The sequence below is a fragment of the Scyliorhinus torazame genome, chromosome 23 (assembly GCF_047496885.1).
Source record: "Scyliorhinus torazame isolate Kashiwa2021f chromosome 23, sScyTor2.1, whole genome shotgun sequence".
Taxonomy (NCBI): domain Eukaryota; kingdom Metazoa; phylum Chordata; class Chondrichthyes; order Carcharhiniformes; family Scyliorhinidae; genus Scyliorhinus; species Scyliorhinus torazame.
In genome coordinates, this window is record NC_092729.1 from 83,422,335 (window position 1) to 83,440,816 (window position 18,482).

The window sequence follows — 18,482 nt, forward strand, 5'->3', positions numbered from 1 at the left end:
CTCCCGGGTATCTGTTATTCTATATATAAACCATCCCGAACCTCTCGATTAGATTCCAGTCTGTAACTCACTCCCGGGTATCTGTTATTCTATATATAAACCACCCCGAACCCCTCGATTAGATTCCAGTCTGTAACTCACTCCCGGGTATCTGTTATTCTATATATAAACCACCCCTGAACCCCTCGATTAGATTCCAGTCTGTAACTCACTCCCGGGTATCTGTTATTCTATATATAAACCACCCCGAACCCCTCGATTAGATTCCAGTCTGTAACTCACTCCCGGGTATCTGTTATTCTATTTATAAACCACCCCAAACCCCTCGATTAGATTCCAGTCTGTAACTCACTCCCGGGTATCTGTTATTCTATATATAAACCCCCCCGAACCCCTCGATTAGATTCCAGTCTGTAACTCACTCCCGGGTATCTGTTATTCTATATATAAACCACCCCGATCCCCTCGATTAGATTCCAGTCTGTAACTCACTCCCGGGTATCTGTTATTCTATATATAAAACATCCCGAACCCCTCGATTAGATTCCAGTCTGTAACTCACTCCCGGGTACCTGTTATTCTGTATATAAACCACCCTGAACCCCTCGATTAGATTCCAGTATGTAACTCACTCCCGGGTACCTGTTATTCTGTATATAAACCACCCCGAACCCCTCGATTAGATTCCAGTCTGTAACATCACTCCCGGGTTTCTGTTATTCTATATATAAACCACCCTGAACCCCTCGATTAGACTCCAGTCTGTAACTCACTCCCGGGTATCTGTTATTCTATATATAAACCACCCCGAACCTCTCGATTAGATTCCAGTCTGTAACTCACACCCGGTATCTGTTATTCTATATATAAACCACTCCGAACCCCTCGATTAGATTCCAGTCTGTAACTCACTTCCGTGCATCTGTTATTCTATATATAAACCACCCCGAACCCCTCGATTAGATTCCAGTCTGTAACTCACTCCCGGGTATCTGTTATTCTGTATATAAACCACCCCGAACCCCTCGGTTAGATTCCAGTCTGTAACTCACTCCCGGGTACCTGTTATTCTGTATATAAACCATCCCGAACCCCTCGATTAGATTCCAGTCTGTAACTCACTCCCGGGTATCTGTTATTCTATAAATAAACCACCCCGAACCCCTCGATTAGATTCCAGTCTGTAACTCACTCCCGGGTATGTGTTATTCTATATATAAACCACCCCGAACCCCTCGATTAGATTCCAGTCTGTAACTCACTCTCGTGTATCTGTTATTCTATATATAAACCACCCCGAACCCCTCGATTTGATTCCAGTCTGTAACTCACTCCAGGGTATCTGTTATTCTATATATAAACCACCCCGAACCCCTCGATTAGATTCCAGTCTGTAACTCACTCCCGGCTATCTGTTATTCTATATATAAACCCCCCCCGAACCCCTCGATTAGATTCCAGTCTGTAACTCACTCCCGGGTATCTGTTATTCTATATATAAACCCCCCCCGAACCCCTCGATTAGATTCCAGTCTGTAACTCATTCCCGGGTATCTGTTATTCTATATATAAACCACCCCGAACCCCTCGATTAGATTCCAGTCTGTAACTCACTCCCGGGTATCTGTTATTCTATATATAAACCACCCCGAACCCCTCGATTAGATTCCAGTCTGTAACTCACTCCCGGGTATCTGTTATTCTATATATAAACCACCCTGAACCCCTCGATTAGATTCCAGTCTGTAACTCACTCCCGGGTATCTGTTATTCTGTACATAAACCACCCCGAACCCCTCGATTTGATTCCAGTCTGTAACTCACTCCCGGGTATCTGTTATTCTATATATAAACCACCCTGAACACCTCGATTAGATTTCAGTCTGTAACTCTCTCCCGGGTATCTGTTATTCTATATATATACCACACCGAGCCCCTCGATTAGATTCCAGTCTGTAACTCACTCCCGGGTATCTGTTATTTTATATATAAACCCCCCCGAACCCCTCGATTAGATTCCAGTCTGTAACTCACTCCCGGGTATCTGTTATTCTGTACATAAACCATCCCGAACCCCTCGATTAGATTCCAGTCTGTAACTCACTCCCGGGTATTTGTTATTCTGTACATAAACCACCCCGAACCCCTCGATTTAATTCCAGTCTGTAACTCACTCCCGGGTATCTGTTATTCTATATATAAACCACCCTGAACCCCTCGATTAGATTCCAGTCTGTAACTCTCTCCCGGGTATCTGTTATTCTATATATAATCCACCCCGAACCCCTCGATTAGATTCCAGTCTGTAACTCACTCCCGGGTATCTGTTATTCGATATATAAACCACCCCGAACCCCTCGATTAGATTCCAGTGTGTAACTCACTCCCGGGTATCTGTTAATCTATATATAAACCACCCCAAACCCCTCGATTAGATTCCAGTCTGTAACTCACTCCCGGGTATCTGTTATTCTATATATAAACCACCCCGAAACCCTCGATTAGATTCCAGTCTGTAACTCACTCCAGGGTATCTGTTATTCTATATATAATCCCCCCGAACCCCTCGATTAGATTCCAGTCTGTAACTCACTCCCGGGTATCTGTTATTTTATATACAAACCCCCCCGAACCCCTCGATTAGATTCCAGTCTGTAACTCACTCCCGGGTATCTGTTATTCTATATATAAACCACCCTGAACCCCTCGATTAGATTTCAGTCTGTAACTCTCTCCCGGGTATCTGTTATTCTATATATATACCACACCGAGCCCCTCGATTAGATTCCAGTCTGTAACTCACTCCTGGGTATCTGTTATTCTATATATAAACCACCCCGAACCCCTCGATTAGATTCCAGTCTGTAACTGACTCCCGGATATCTGTTATTCTATATATAAACCACCCTGAATCCCTCGATTAGATCCCAGTCTGTAACTCACTCCCGGGTATCTGTTATTCTATATATAAACCACCCCGGACCCCTCGATTAGATTCCAGTCTGTAACTCACTCCCGGGTATCTGTTATTCTATATATAAACCACCCCGAACACCTCGATTAGATTCCAGTCTGTAACTCACTCCCGGGTATCTGTTATTCTATATATAAACCACCCCGAACCCCTCGATTAGATTCCAGTCTGTAACTCACTCCCGGGTGTCTGTTATTCTATATATAAACCACCCCGAACCCCTCGATTAGATTCCAGTCTGTAACTCACTCCCGGGTATCTGTTATTCTATATATAAACCATCCTGAACCCCTCGATTAGATTCCAGTCTGTAAATCACTCCCGGGTACCTGTTATTCTCTATATAAACCACCCCGAACCCCTCGATTAGATTCCAGTCTGTAACTCACTCCCGGGTATCTGTTATTCTATATATAAACCACCCCGAACCCCTCGATTAGATTCGAGTCTGTAAATCACTCCCGGGTACCTGTTATTCTATATATAAACCACCCCGAACCCCTCGATTAGATTCCAGTCTGTAAATCACTCCCGGGTACCTGTTATTCTCTATATAAACCACCCCGAACCCCTCGATTAGATTCCAGTCTGTAACTCACTCCCGGGTATCTGTTATTCTATGTATAAACCACCCCGAACATCTCGATTAGATTCCAGTCTGTAAATCACTCCCGGGTACCTGTTATTCTATATATAAACCACCCCGAACCCCTCGATTAGATTCCAGTCTGTAAATCACTCCCGGGTACCTGTTATTCTATATATAAACCACCCCGAACCCCTCGATTAGATTCCAGTCTGTAAATCACTCCCGGGTACCTGTTATTCTATATATAAACCACCCCGAACCCCTCGATTAGATTTCAGTCTGTAACTCACTCCCCTATATCTGTTATTCTGTATATACACCATCCTGAACCCCTCGATTAGATTCCAGTCTGTCACTCACTCCCGGGTATCTGTTATTCAATATATAAACCACCCCGAACCCCTCGATTAGATTCCAGTCTGTAAATCACTCCCGGGTACCTGTTATTCTATATATAAACCACCCCGAACCCCTCGATTAGATTCCAGTCTGTAACTCACTCCCGGGTATCTGTTATTCTATATATAAACCACCCCGAACCTCTCGATTAGATTCCAGTGTGTAACTCACTCCCGGGTACCTGTTATTCTATATATAAACCACCCTGAACCCCTCGATTAGATTCCAGTGTGTAACTCACTCCCGGGTATGTGTTATTCTATATATTAACCACCCCGAACACCTCGATTAGATTCCAGTCTGTAACTCACTCCCGGGTATCTGTTATTCTACATATAAACCACCCCGAACCCCTCGATTAGATTCCAGTCTGTAACTCACTCCCGGGTATCTGTTATTCTATAGATAAACCACCCCGAACCCCTCGATTAGATTCCAGTCTGTAACTCACTCCCGGGTATCTGTTATTCTATATATAAACCACCCCGAAACACTCGATTAGATTCCAGTCTGTAACTCACTCCAGGGTATCTGTTATTCTATATATAAACCACCCTGAACCCCTCGATTAGACTCCAGTCTGTAACTCACTCCTGGGTATCTGTTATTCTAAATATAAACCACCCCTGAACCCCTCGATTAGATTCCAGTCTGTAACTCACTCCCGGTTATCTGTTATTCTATATATAAACCATCCCGAACCCCTCGATTAGATTCCAGTCTGTAACTCACTCCCGGGTATCTGTTATTCTATATATAAACCACCCCGAACCACTCGATTAGATTCCATTCTGTAACTCACTCCCGGGTATCTGTTATTCTATATATAAACCACCCCGAATCCCTCAATTAGATTCCAGTCTGTAACTCACTCCCGGGTATCTGTTATTCTATATATAAACCACCCCTGAACCCCTCGATTAGATTCCAGTCTGTAACTCACTCCCGGGTATCTGTTATTCTATATATAAACCCCCCCGAACCCCTCGATTAGATTCCAGTCTGTAACTCACTCCCGGGTATCTGTTATTCTATATATAAACCACCCCGAACCCCTCGATTAGATTCCAGTGTGTAACTCACTCCCGGGTATCTGTTATTCTATATATAAACCACCCCGAACACCTCGATTAGATTCCAGTCTGTAACTCACTCCCGGGTATCTGTTATTCTGTATATAAACCACCCCGAAACCCCTCGATTAGATTCCAGTCTGTAACTCACTCCCGCGTATCTGTTATTCTGTATATAAACCACCCTGAACCCCTCGATTAGATTCCAGTCTGTAACTCTCTCCCGGGCATCTGTTATTCTGTATATAAACCACCCCGAAACCCTCGATTAGATTCCAGTCTGTAACTCACTCCCGGGTATCTGTTATTCTATATATAAACCACCCCGAACCCCTCGATTAGATTCCAGTGTGTAACTCACTCCCGGGTATCTGTTATTCTATATATAAACCACCCTGAACCCCTCGATTAGATTCCAGTCTGTAAATCACTCCCGGGTACCTGTTATTCTATATATAAACCACCCCGAAACCCTCGATTAGATTCCAGTCTGTAACTCTCTCCCGGGTATCTGTTATTCTATATATAAACCACCCTGAACCCCTCGATTAGATTCCAGTCTGTAACTCACTCCCGGGTATCTGTTATTTTATATACAAACCCCCCCGAACCCCTCGATTAGATTCCAGTCTGTAACTCACTCCCGGGTATCTGTTATTCTATATATAAACCACCCCGAACCCCTCGATTAGATTCCAGTCTGTAACTCACTCCCGGGTATCTGTTATTCTATATATAAACCACCCCAAACCCCTCGATTATATTCCAGTCTGTAACTCACTCCCGGGTATCTGTTATTCTGTATATAAACCACCCCGAAACCCCTCGATTAGATTCCAGTCTGTAACTCACCCCCGTGTATCTGTTATTCTATATATAAACCACCCCGAAACCCCTCGATTAGATTCCAGTCTGTAACTCACTCCCGGTTATCTGTTATTCTATATATAAACCACCCCGAAACCCCTCGATTAGATTCCAGTCTGTAACTCACTCCCGCGTATCTGTTATTCTGTATATAAACCACCCTGATCCCCTCGATTAGATTCCAGTCTGTAACTCACTCCCGGGCATCTGTTATTCTGTATATAAACCACCCCGAAACCCTCGATTAGATTCCAGTCTGTAACTCACTCCCGGGTATCTGTCATTCTATATATAAACCACCCCGAACCCCTCGATTAGATTCCAGTCTGTAACTCACTCCCGGGTATCTGTAATTCTATATATAAACCACCCCGAACCCCTCGATTAGATTCCAGTGTGTAACTCACTCCCGGGTATCTGTTATTCTATATATAAACCACCCCGAACCCCTCGATTAGACTCCAGTCTGTAACTCACTCCCGGGTATCTGTTATTCTATATATAAACCACCCCGAACCCCTCGATTAGATTCCAGTCTGTAACTCACTCCCGGGCATCTGTTATTCTGTATATAAACCACCCCGAACCCCTCGATTAGATTCCAGTCTGTAACACACTCCCGGGTATCTGTTATTCTGTATATAAACCACCCCGAACCCCTCGATTAGATTCCAGTCTGTAACTCACTCCCGGGTATCTGTTATTCTGTATATAAACCACCCTGAACCCCTCGATTAGATTCCAGTCTGTAACTCACTCCCGGGTATCTGTTATTCTATATATAAACCACCCCGAACCCCTCGATTAGATTCCAGTCTGTAACTCACTCCCGGGTATCTGTTATTCTATATATAAACCCCCCCGAACCCCTCGATTAGATTCCAGTCTGTAACTCACTCCCGGGTATCTGTTATTCTATATATAAACCACCCCGAACACCTCGATTAGATTCCAGTCTGTAACTCACTCCCGGGTATCTGTTATTCTATATATAAACCACCCCGAACCCCTCGATTAGATTCCAGTCTGTAACTCACTCCCGGGTACCTGTTATTCTATATATAAACCACCCTGAACCCCTCGATTAGATTCCAGTCTGTAACTCACTCCCGGGTATCTGTTATTCTATATATAAACCACCCCGAACCCCTCGATTAGATTCCAGTCTGTAACTCACTCCCGGGTATCTGTTATTCTGTATATAAACCACCCTGAACCCCTCGATTAGATTCCAGTCTGTAACTCACTCCCGGGTATCTGTTATTCTATATATAAACCACCCAGAACCCCTCGATTAGATTCCAGTCTGTAACTCATTCCCGGGTATCTGTTATTCTATATATAAACCATCCCGAACCCCTCGATTAGATTCCAGTCTGTAACTCACTCCCGGGTATCTGTTATTCTATATATAAACCACCCCGAACCCCTCGATTAGATTCCAGTCTGTAACTCACTCCTGGGTATCTGTTATTCTATATATAAACCACCCCGAACCCCTCGATTAGATTCCAGTCTGTAACTCACTCCTGGGTATCTGTTATTCTATAAATAAACCACCCCGAACCCCTCGATTAGATTCCAGTCTGTAACTCACTCCCGGGTATCTGTTATTCTATATATAAACCACCCCGAACCCCTCGATTAGATTCCAGTCTGTAACTCACTCCCGGGTATCTGTTATTCTATATATAAACCACCCCGAACCCCTCGATTAGATTCCAGTCTGTAACTCACTCCCGGGTATCTGTTATTCTATATATAAACCACCCCGAACCTCTCGATTAGATTCCAGTCTGTAACTCACTCCCGGGTATCTGTTATTCTATATATAAACCACCCCGAACCCCTCGATTAGATTCCAGTCTGTAACTCACTCCCGGGTATCTGTTATTCTATATATAAACCACCCCGAACCCCTCGATTAGATTCCAGTCTGTAACTCACTCCCGGGTATCTGTTATTCTATATATAAACCACCCCGAACCCCTCGATTAGATTCCAGTCTGTAACTCACTCCCGGGTATCTGTTATTCAATATATAAACCACCCCGAACCCCTCGATTAGATTCCAGTCTGTAACTCACTCCCGGGTATCTGTTATTCAATATATAAACCACCCCGAACCTCTCGATTAGATTCCAGTCTGTAACTCACTCCCGGGTATCTGTTATTCTATATATAAACCACCCCGAACCCCTCGATTAGATTCCAGTCTGTAACTCACTCCCGGGTATCTGTTATTCTATATATAAACCACCCCAAACCCCTCGATTAGATTCCAGTCTGTAAATCACTCCCGGGTACCTGTTATTCTATATATAAACCACCCCGAAACCCTCGATTAGATTCCAGTCTGTAACTCACTCCCGGGTATCTGTTATTCTATATATAAACCACCCCGAACCCCTCGATTAGACTCCAGTCTGTAACTCACTCCCGGGTATCTGTTATTCTATATATAAACCACCCCGAACCCCTCGATTAGATTCCAGTCTGTAACTCACTCCCGGGTATCTGTTATTCTATATATAAACCCCCCCGAACCCCTCGATTAGACTCCAGTCTGTAACTCACTCCCGGGTATCTGTTATTCTATATATAAACCATCCCGAACCCCTCGATTAGATTCCAGTCTGTAACTCACTCCCGGGTATCTGTTATTCTATATATAAACCACCCCGAACCCCTCGATTAGATTCCAGTCTGTAACTCACTTTACCTTTCAGTTTCTGCTTTGTAATGCCGCTAATCTCTCTCTTCAATACGATCATTGTCTTCTGCAATACTGGCTCTGCTAAACGATATGTAGATGGGGAGAATAAATAATGTGTTGTTTGGCATTGGCTGCCCCTGCCCCACCCACTCATAACTGGTTGGCAGCTTAATCTACTTTGATCTAAAAGCAGGTCATGGGGGGAGGAGTCAACGCAGGCCAATTTAAAAGAGCAAGTTGTAAACACTCCCAGTGAGGTCTCCCAGTGAGCCAGAGAAGACACAGCCAGAGTGCGACAGCGAAGAGTGCGTTCGGGAATTTGAAGCTCGGTGGGAATTGAATCCAATCGAAAAGTCTGCTCCTTTTTAACCCTGGTAAGTGACTGGTAAGTAGTTTTTTCTTTACATTGGCTGATTTATTTATTTATTTTTTCTTTCCTTTTTTTTGGAATTGTAGTTGTGTAAGTTAACCTCAGGTTTAAGGCATGGCAGGAGATCCCAGGCCCGTGGTGTGCTCCTCCTGTGCGATGTGGGAGCTCAGGGACATGCCCACTGACCCTGGCTCCTTCACGTGCAAGAAGTGTGTCCAGTTGCAGCTCCTGTTAGACCGCTTGACGGCTCTGGAGCTGCGGATGGACTCACTTTGGAGCGTCCGCGATGCTGAGGACGTCGTGGATAGCACGTTTAGCGAGTTGGTCACACCGCAGGTGAAAGGTACTGAGGGAGATAGAAAATGGGTGACCAAAGGACAGAGCAAGAGTAGGAAGGCAGTGCAGGTGTCCCCTGCGGTCATCTCCCTGCAAAACAGATATACCACTTTGGATACTGTTGAGGGAGATGGCTCACCAGGGAAGGCAGCAGCAGCCAGGTTCATGGCACCGTGGCTGGCTCTGCTGCGCAGCTGGGCAGGAAGAAGAATGGCAGGGCTATAGTGATAGGGGACTCAATTGTAAGGGGAATAGACAGGATGTTCTGCGGACGAAATCGAGACTCCAGGATGGTATGTTGCGTCCCTGGTGCAAGGGTCAAGGATGTCTCGGAGCGGCTGCAGGACATTCTGGGGGGGGGAGGGTGAACAGCCAGCTGTCGTGGTGCACATAGGCACCAACGATGTAGGTAAAAAACGGGACGAGGTCCTACAAGCTGAATTCAGGGAGTTAGGAGGTAAACTAAAAAGTAGGACCTCAAAGGTAGTAATCTCAGGATTGCTACCAATGCCACGAGCTAGTCAGAGTAGGAATGTCAGGATAGATCAGATGAATGCGTGGCTCGAGAGATGGTGCAAGAGGGAGGGATTCAAATTCCTGGGGCATTGGAACCGGTTCTGGGGGAGGTGGGACCAGTACAAACCGGACGGTCTGCACCTGGGCAGGACTGGAACCAATGTCCTCGGGGAGGGTGTTTGCTAGAGCGGTTGGGGAGTGTTTAAACTAATGTGGCAGGGGGATGGGAACCGATGCAGGAAGTTGGAAGGTAGCAAAACAGGGGCAGAAACAAAAGGCAGTAAGGGGGAAAGTGTAAGGCAGAGAAGCCATAGTCAAAAATCAAAAAGGGTGACAGTACAAGGTACAGTGACTGAGGGGAGCTCAGTGAATAGGACCAGGAATACTAAAAGAAATAAAACGGGAAGTGAAAACATTAATGGTAAGCGACGCGGCAGGTTGCTACATGAAGATATGGGTTCAACGACAAGGAAAATTAGGAGAAAGGTTAAGAGGAAATATAACTTAGGAGAGGTTACTGATCGAGGTGTTAAGATTCAGAACAGAGGTAAACAAGCCAACATAAGTGTACTTTACCTGAATGCTCGTAGTATTCGGAATGAGGTAAATGAGTTGATGGCGCAAATCATCGTGAATGACTATGATTTAGTGGCCATTACTGAAACATGGTTACAGGATGGTCACGACTGGGAGTTAAATATCCGAGGGTATCAAACTTTTCGGAAGGACAGAGTGGATGGTAAGGGAGGTGGTGTAGCTCTGTTATTTAAGGATGACATCCGGGCAACAGTAAGGGATGACATCGGTGCTATGGAGGATAAGGTTGAATCCATTTGGGTGGAAATCAGGAATAGTAAGGCGAAAAAGTCACTGATAGGAGTAATCTATAGGCCACCAAATAGTAACATTATGGTGGGGCAGGCAATAAACAAAGAAATAACAGATGCATGTAGAAATGGTACAGCAGTTATCATGGGGGATTTTAATCTACATGTCGATTGGTTTAACCAGGTCGGTCAAGGCAGCCTTGAGGAGGAGTTTATAGAATGTATCCGCGATAGTTTCCTCGAACAGTATGTAATGGAACCTACGAGGGAACAAGCGGTCCTAGATCTGGTCCTGTGTAATGAGACAGGATTGATTCATGATCTTATAGTTAGGGATCCTCTCGGAAGGAGCGATCACAATATGGTGGAATTTAAAATGCAGATGGAGGGTGAGAAGGTAAAATCAAACACTAGTGTTTTGTGCTTAAACAAAGGAGATTACAATGGGATGAGAGAAGAACTAGCTAAGGTAGACTGGGAGCAAAGACTTTATGGTGAAACAGTTGAGGAACAGTGGAGAACCTTCCAAGCGATTTTTCACAGTGCTCAGCAAAGGTTTATACCAACAAAAAGGAAGGACGGTAATAAGAGGGAAAATCGACCGTGGATTTCTAAGGAAATAAGGGAGAATATCAAACTGAAGGAAAAAGCATACAAAGTGGCAAACTTTAGTGGGAGACTAGAGGACTGGGAAATCTTTAGGGGGCAACAGAAAGCTACTAAAAAAGCTATAAAGAAGAGTAAGATAGATTATGAGAGTAAACTTGCTCAGAATATAAAAACAGATAGTAAAAGTTTCTACAAATATCTAAAACAAAAAAGAGTGGCTAAGGTAAATATTGGTCCTTTAGAGGATGAGAAGGGAGATTTAATAATGGGAGATGAGGAAATGGCTGAGGAACTGAACAGGTTTTTTGGGTCGGTCTTCACAGTGGAAGACACAAATAACATGCCAGTGATTGATGGAAATGAGGCTATGACAGGTGAGGACCTTGAGAGGATTGTTATCACTAGGGAGGTAGTGATGGGCAAGCTAATGGGGCTAAAGGTAAGACAAGTCTCCTGGCCCTGATGGAATGCATCCCAGAGTGCTAAAAGAGATGGCTAGGGAAATTGCAAATGCGCTAGTGATAATTTACCAAAATTCACTCGACTCTGGGGTGGTCCCGGCGGATTGGAAATTAGCAAACGTGACACCACTGTTTGAAAAAGGAGGTCGGCAGAAAGCAGGTAATTATAGGCCAGTGAGCTTAACTTCGGTAGTAGGGAAGATGCCGCAGTTTGGAGACTGAGGGAGAGAGTCCCGGAGTTTGGAGACTGAGGGAGTGGGTGGCTCCCAGCCCGAGGACCTTACGGATTGGAGGGTGCACCCCCTCAGCCCTACCGGAAGGGCCACCTACCCATCTGGCTGTAGCGCCCGTACTGTCCAATCAGCTCCTCCACCACACGGACCGCCCTCGCCTGCTCGGCCCCCTTGCTGTGATCCGGGATGTAGTCGATGAGGAGGTCTTCCAGCAGCTCCTTCAGCTCCGGCGCGCACAACAGGCACCCGAGGGCCGGGCCCAGCAAGAGGAGTAGGCCCAGGCCCCAGAGAGGCCTGAGGGACATGTCCTCAGCTACCCACCCACCCCACCCCCCCCACCCTTTCTCCTCCCCCCCAAGCTACCGAGGCACCGTCAGAGGCTTGTGTGCGGAGTCCGAGGCCCTGCCCAGCCAGTCACAGTGACCTCTGCACTGCCGGGAGTTCGAGCTCATTCCGCCTCCCCCTGTGTGAACTCACAATGGGCCTGTCTTCCAAAATCCAGTCCCTCGGGGCCCCGGGGCAGGGGCGCCTGTCATGATTTGCACTCATGCACATAATAAGATACAGACAGGCAGTGACAGACCCAGTACAGCCAATCAACACACAGGAAAGAATACAACCAATCAACAGGCAGAACACCAGAGGGGGTTTCCCACTATAAAACACACGAGGCGTCAACACTTCACCTCTTTCCACTGGTGACAACTGTAGTGACAGTCAGGGTGTATATATCAGTCAGCACCTTCTACACGTGGATCAGAGCTAGTCTGGTCTAGTTAGTTATAGTTAGCACACTTAAAGTTGTCGAGTGTCAACACACGGCCAGCAGGGGGCACTGCTTAACATGTTCAGTAAAGCATAATGAACCAACATCAAAGTTTGGAGTCTACGTTCAAGCACAACTGCATCCCGTTGCAGCCCGCGTTACCCCAGGGTGATTAATACAACATGGTACCAGGAGTCCGACTTCCTCGAAGTGGCTTACCTCGAGTGATTCCGCGACGGCCAGCAAGCGCCTTCCAGCGGCATGGAGAAGATCCGGGCCCCTCCGCGGCTCCGGCAATCTCGCCGCCGTCGGCGGGTCTTCAAGCGAAAGGTCCCTTCTCTACATTGAGGCCTCTGGCCCCGAGGATGCGTCCGATGCCAGGAAAATCGGGCTGCTCCTATCAGCTGCGGTGGGGGGGGGGGTGGGGGGGGGAAACCAAGCCGTCCAGGTTTTCAACTCGCTCACTTTTACCGAAGGGCCAGGCCAAGACCAAATTCAAGACCGTTTTGGCGAGGCTCGACGGTCACTGCGAAGTCGAAACGAACGAGAGCTTTGTGCGCCACATCGTCCAGCGACGCCTTCGGGGTAAGAATGAACCTTTCCAATCCTTCCGAACTCATCTCCGTGTATTACCGCAGTCCTGCAACTACGGTGCAACCGCTGATTCCATGATCGGGGATCAGATTGTGTTTGGGGTCCACTCCGATTCCCTCGAGGGAGCAACCCCTCAAAATTAAGCACCCTGCCAGTGGCGATCGAGACGTGTACAGTGCAAGAGCGCGCGGGAAATCGGTACTCCCGTCTCAAATCGGCAGAATATGAAAAACTCCCCCCCCCCCCCCCCGACCCCACCCAACGAGGCAGAGCGTGTGCAGGCCATGGACCGGATGCGGCCCCTCAGTGTCGTTAAACTTGCGGGAAGCCTGGACATTATGCAGCCTCGCGCGAGTCTTTTTCCGCCCTGCTCAGCCCAAAGAGACACTCCAGCAACACGAGGTCGTGACCCCCCCCCCGTGGCCCGAGGTGGGACCCGACCTGTTGCGCGCCAGTGGTCGTGACCACGTGCTCGTCGGAGATTCCTTCTCAAATTACCCGGAAGTTGCGGAGCTGTCAGAGCTCACATTAAGGGCAGTCATCAAGGTGTGCAAGGACACGTATTCGGCTCCCGGCCACGAGCGACAACGGTCCCTGCTTCCACAGCCAAGAGTGGGCCAACTTCGCAATGCCAGTATATTACCTCGAGCCCGCACTACCCGCAAGAAAAGGGAAGGTCGCAAAAGGGGTCCACATCGCGGAGCAGCTCCTCAGCAAGGCTCTGCTTCCGACTTCAACCTGCGGACGACTATTCCGGCCATTCACCTACCTGACCTGGATCGACTCCCAGGGCTGCAGAAGGCGCGGCAACTCGGGAACCGGCAAAAGCTACAGATCCGCCCGTGCTCTCTCCGGAAGATGCTGTTCGCATCAAGTTACCTGTCTGGCGCAACAGTAGGGCACTACGCAAACTTGCCCGCCCACCAACGAATCTCACCTTTCCAGCCTTCCCCGGACGCCTCGCTCCACCAGGCCACCGATCTGGCTGCCATCCCGCCTGTCAACACGCCGTCATCCCCACCTCCACCTCCCAGGCGATCGACAAGGATCCAGCCCAGAGATTGGACTTATAGACATTTCTTTTGTACATACTATTCTATACCTGCGCGCTGGACCTTACCTGTACAGCTGCATTCACTCACCAATTGCTGCAACTAGTTATCTCTGTAAATATGTCGTATATGCTCGAAGCGACCGACAAATGTTTTTAAAAAAGGGGGGATGTCATAATATGTACCTATGCACATCATGAGGTAAAGACAGGCAGTGACAGACACCCAGGTTAGGCAATCAATACACTGGACAGAACACAACCAATCACCAGACAGAATACCAGAGGGGGGCTTCCAACTATAAAACACACGAGGCATCCGCACTCCTCCTCTTTCCACTGGTGACAACTGTAGTGACAGTCAGGGTGTATATATCAGACAGCACCTTCTACACATGGCTCAGAGCTAGCCTGGTCTAGTTAGTTAGAGTTAGCACACTTAGATTAGTAGCGTATCAACTCACAGCCAGCTGTGTGCATTTTTACCCAAGTTCAGTAAATCGTATTGAACCAACGTCTAAGTTTGGAGCCTGCTTTACAGTCCAACTGCACCGTGTTGCATTCCGTGTTACCCCAGGGGAAATAACGCGACAGAGCGCGGCTAAATGTTAGACGTCTTAGAGGCCGAGGATGGCTAATTTATGAACATCTTCTTGGCCGAGCATGGCTAAACTTTAAATGTCTTGGAGGCCGAGGATAGCACAGTAGCATTGTGGTTAGCACAATTGCTTCACCGCTCCAGGGTGCCAGTTTCGATTCCCGGCTTGGGTCGCTGTCTGTGCGGAGTCTGCACGTCCTCCCCGTGTGTGCGTGGGTTTCCTCCGGGTGCTCCGGTTTCCTCCCACAGTCCAAAGATGTGCAGGTTAGGTGGATTGGCCGTGCTAAATTGTCCCTTAGTGTCCAACGATGTACAGGTTAGGTGGATTGGCCGTGTTAAATTGTCCCTTAGTGTCCAAAGATGTACAGGTTAGGTGGATTGGCCGTGTTAAATTGTCCCTTAGTGTCCAAAGATGTACAGGTTAGGTGGATTGGCCGTGTTAAATTGTCCCCTAGTGTCCAAAGGTGTACAGGTTAGGTGGATTGGCCGTGTTAAATTGTCCCTTAGTGTCCAAAGATGTACAGGTTAGGTGGATTGGCCGTGTTAAATTGCCCCTTAGTGTCCAAAGATGTACAGGTTAGGTGGATTGGCCGTGTTAAATTGTCCCCTAGTGTCCAAAGATGTACAGGTTAGGTGGATTGGCCGTGTTAAATTGTCCCTTAGTGTCCAAAGATGGACAGGTTAGGTGGATTGGCCGTGTTAAATTGTCCCTTAGTGTCCAAAGATGTACAGGTTAGGTGGATTGGCTGTGTTAAATTGTCCCTTAGTGTCCAAAGATGTGCAGGTTAGGTGGATTGGCCGCGTTAAATTGTCCCTTAGTGTCCAAAGATGTGCAGGTTAGGTGGATTGGCCGTGTTAAATTGTCCCTTAGTGTCCAAAATTGTAGAGGTTAGGTGGATTGGCCGTGTTAAATTGTCCCTTAGTGTCCAAAGATGTACAGGTTAGGTGGATTGGCTGTGTTAAATTGTCCCTTAGTGTCCAAAGATGTGCAGGTTAAGTGGATTGGCCGTGTTAAATTGTCCCTTAGTGTCCAAAGATGTACAGGTTAGGTGGATTGGCCGTGTTAAATTGTCCCTTAGTGTCCAAAGATGTACAGGTTAGGTGGATTGGCCGTGTTAAATTGTCCTTTAGTGTCCAAAGATGTACAGGTTAGGTGGATTGGCCGTGTTAAATTGTCCCTTAGTGTCCAAAGATGTACAGGTTAGGTGGATTGGCCGTGTTAAATTGTCCCTTAGTGTCCAAAGATGTACAGGTTAGGTGGATTGGCCGTGTTAAATTGTCCCCTAGTGTCCAAAGGTGTACAGGTTAGGTGGATTGGCCGTGTTAAATTGTCCCTTAGTGTCCAAAGATGTACAGGTTAGGTGGATTGGCCGTGTTAAATTGCCCCTTAGTGTCCAAAGATGTACAGGTTAGGTGGATTGGCCGTGTTAAATTGTCCCCTAGTGTCCAAAGATGTACAGGTTAGGTGGATTGGCCGTGTTAAATTGTCCCTTAGTGTCCAAAGATGGACAGGTTAGGTGGATAGGCCGTGTTAAATTGTCCCTTAGTGTCCAAAGATGTGCAGGTTAGGTGGATTGGCCGCGTTAAATTGTCCCTTAGTGTCCAAAGATGTGCAGGTTAGGGGGATTGGCCGTGTTAAATTGTCCCTTAGTGTCCAAAGATGTGCAGGTTAAGTGGATTGGCCGTGTTAAATTGTCCCTTAGTGTCCAAAGATGTACAGGTTAGGTGGATTGGCCGTGTTAAATTGTCCCTTAGTGTCCAAAGATGTGCAGGTTAAGTGGATTGGCCGTGTTAAATTGTCCCTTAGTGTCCAAAGATGTACAGGTTAGGTGGATTGGCCGTGTTAAATTGTCCCTTAGTGTCCAAAGATGTGCAGGTTAAGTGGATTGGCCGTGTTAAATTGTCCCTTAGTGTCCAAAGATGGGCAGGTTAGGTGGATTGGCTGTGTTAAATTGTCCCTTAGTGTCCAAAGATGTACAGGTTAGGTGGATTGGCTGTGTTAAATTGTCCCTTAGTGTCCAAAGATGTGCAGGTTAGGTGGATTGGCCGTGTTAAATTGTCCCTTAGTGTCCAAAGATGTACAGGTTAGGTGGATTGGCCGTGTTAAATTGTCCCTTAGTGTCCAAAGATGTGCAGGTTAGGTGGATTGGCCATGATAAATTGTCCCTTAGTGTCCAAAGATGTACAGGTGAGGTGGATTGGCCGTGTTAAATTGTCCCTTAGTGTCCAATGATGTGCAGGTTAGGTGGATTGGCCGTGCTAAATTGTCCCTTAGTGTCCAAAGATGTACAGGTTAGGTGGATTGGCCGTGTTAAATTGTCCCTTAGTGTCCAAAGATGTACAGGTTAGGTGGATTGGCCGTGTTAAATTGTCCCTTAGTGTCCAAAGATGTGCAGGTTAGGTGGATTGGCCGTGCTAAATTGTCCCTTAGTGTCCAAAGATGTACATGTTAGGTGGATTGGCCGTGTTAAATTGTCCCCTTAGAGTCCAAAGATGTACAGGTTAGGTGGATTGGCCGTGTTAAATTGTCCCTTAGTGTCCAAAGATGTGCAAGTTAGGTGGATTGGCCGTGTTAAATTGCATCTTAGTGTCCAAAGATGTACAGGTTAGGTGGATTGGCCGTGTTAAATTGTCCCTTAGTGTCCAAAATTGCCCTTAGTGTTGGGTGGGGTTACTGGGTTACGGGGATAGGGTGGCGGTGTTTACCTTGGGTAGGGTGCTCTTTCCAAGAGCCGGTGCGGACTCGATGGGCCGAATGGCCTCCTTCTGCACTGTAAATTCTATAATTCTATAATAATTCTACAATGGCTAAATTTTCAACAGCTTTCAAATCGAGCGTGGCTAAATCTTAAACATCTTCGAGGCCAAACATGGATAAGTTTTAAACGTCTTAAGATCCGAGGATGCCTAAATTTTAACCTTCTTCCAGGCTGACGACAGCTGTATTTTAAACGGCTTAGAGGCCGAGGGTGGCTAAATTTTTGAAAATCTTCTCGGCCGAGCATGGGTAAATTTTAACCATCTTCCAGGCCGAGTACGGCTACATTTTAAATGTCTTAGGAGCTGAGCATGGCTAAATTTTAAACGTCCTCTAGGTCTGTTGGAATCTTTAAATTGAAGGATCTTAACCTGCCGACTACGCCAAATTGTTGGAATCTACAGTTAAAGGATCTTAACCTGCCGACTACGCCAAGTTGTTGGAATCTATAGTTAAAGGATCTTAACCTGCCGACTATGCCAAGTTGGAAGATCTGTAATATTTCTGGACTACGCCAAGTTGTTCGATTCCTAGTATTATTCGACTGTGTAAAGTTGAAGGAATTTATATTATTTCTCCCGTTCGGTTACCAGAAGCACTCTGCGATTACTGGGACTCAGGAGAAATTTGCAGCTAAAACTTCTCAGGTGCCAATAGGAATTGTTTTATTTTGTCTTCTATCGATTACAATTTGAAAGTCATTCAAAAGGCAATTCGGAGGCAATTTGAACCTTTCAGAGAATCA

At 46.6% G+C, this 18,482-nt stretch overlaps 1 protein-coding gene across 1 annotated transcript in view; it reads right to left on the reverse strand.

The window, feature by feature from the left end:
• LOC140399676 (izumo sperm-egg fusion protein 1) overlaps window positions 1-12,275 on the reverse strand; it is a 144,213-nt gene extending 131,938 nt beyond the window's left edge. Inside the window, exons 1-2 of the mRNA XM_072489220.1 lie at window positions 12,068-12,275; window positions 8,625-8,699 (exon numbers count right to left, since the gene is read on the reverse strand). Of these exons, the coding sequence (XP_072345321.1) occupies window positions 8,625-8,699; window positions 12,068-12,275 (283 nt within the window). The remainder of the gene's footprint in view (window positions 1-8,624; window positions 8,700-12,067) is intronic.
• Window positions 12,276-18,482: the final 6,207 nt, after the last annotated feature.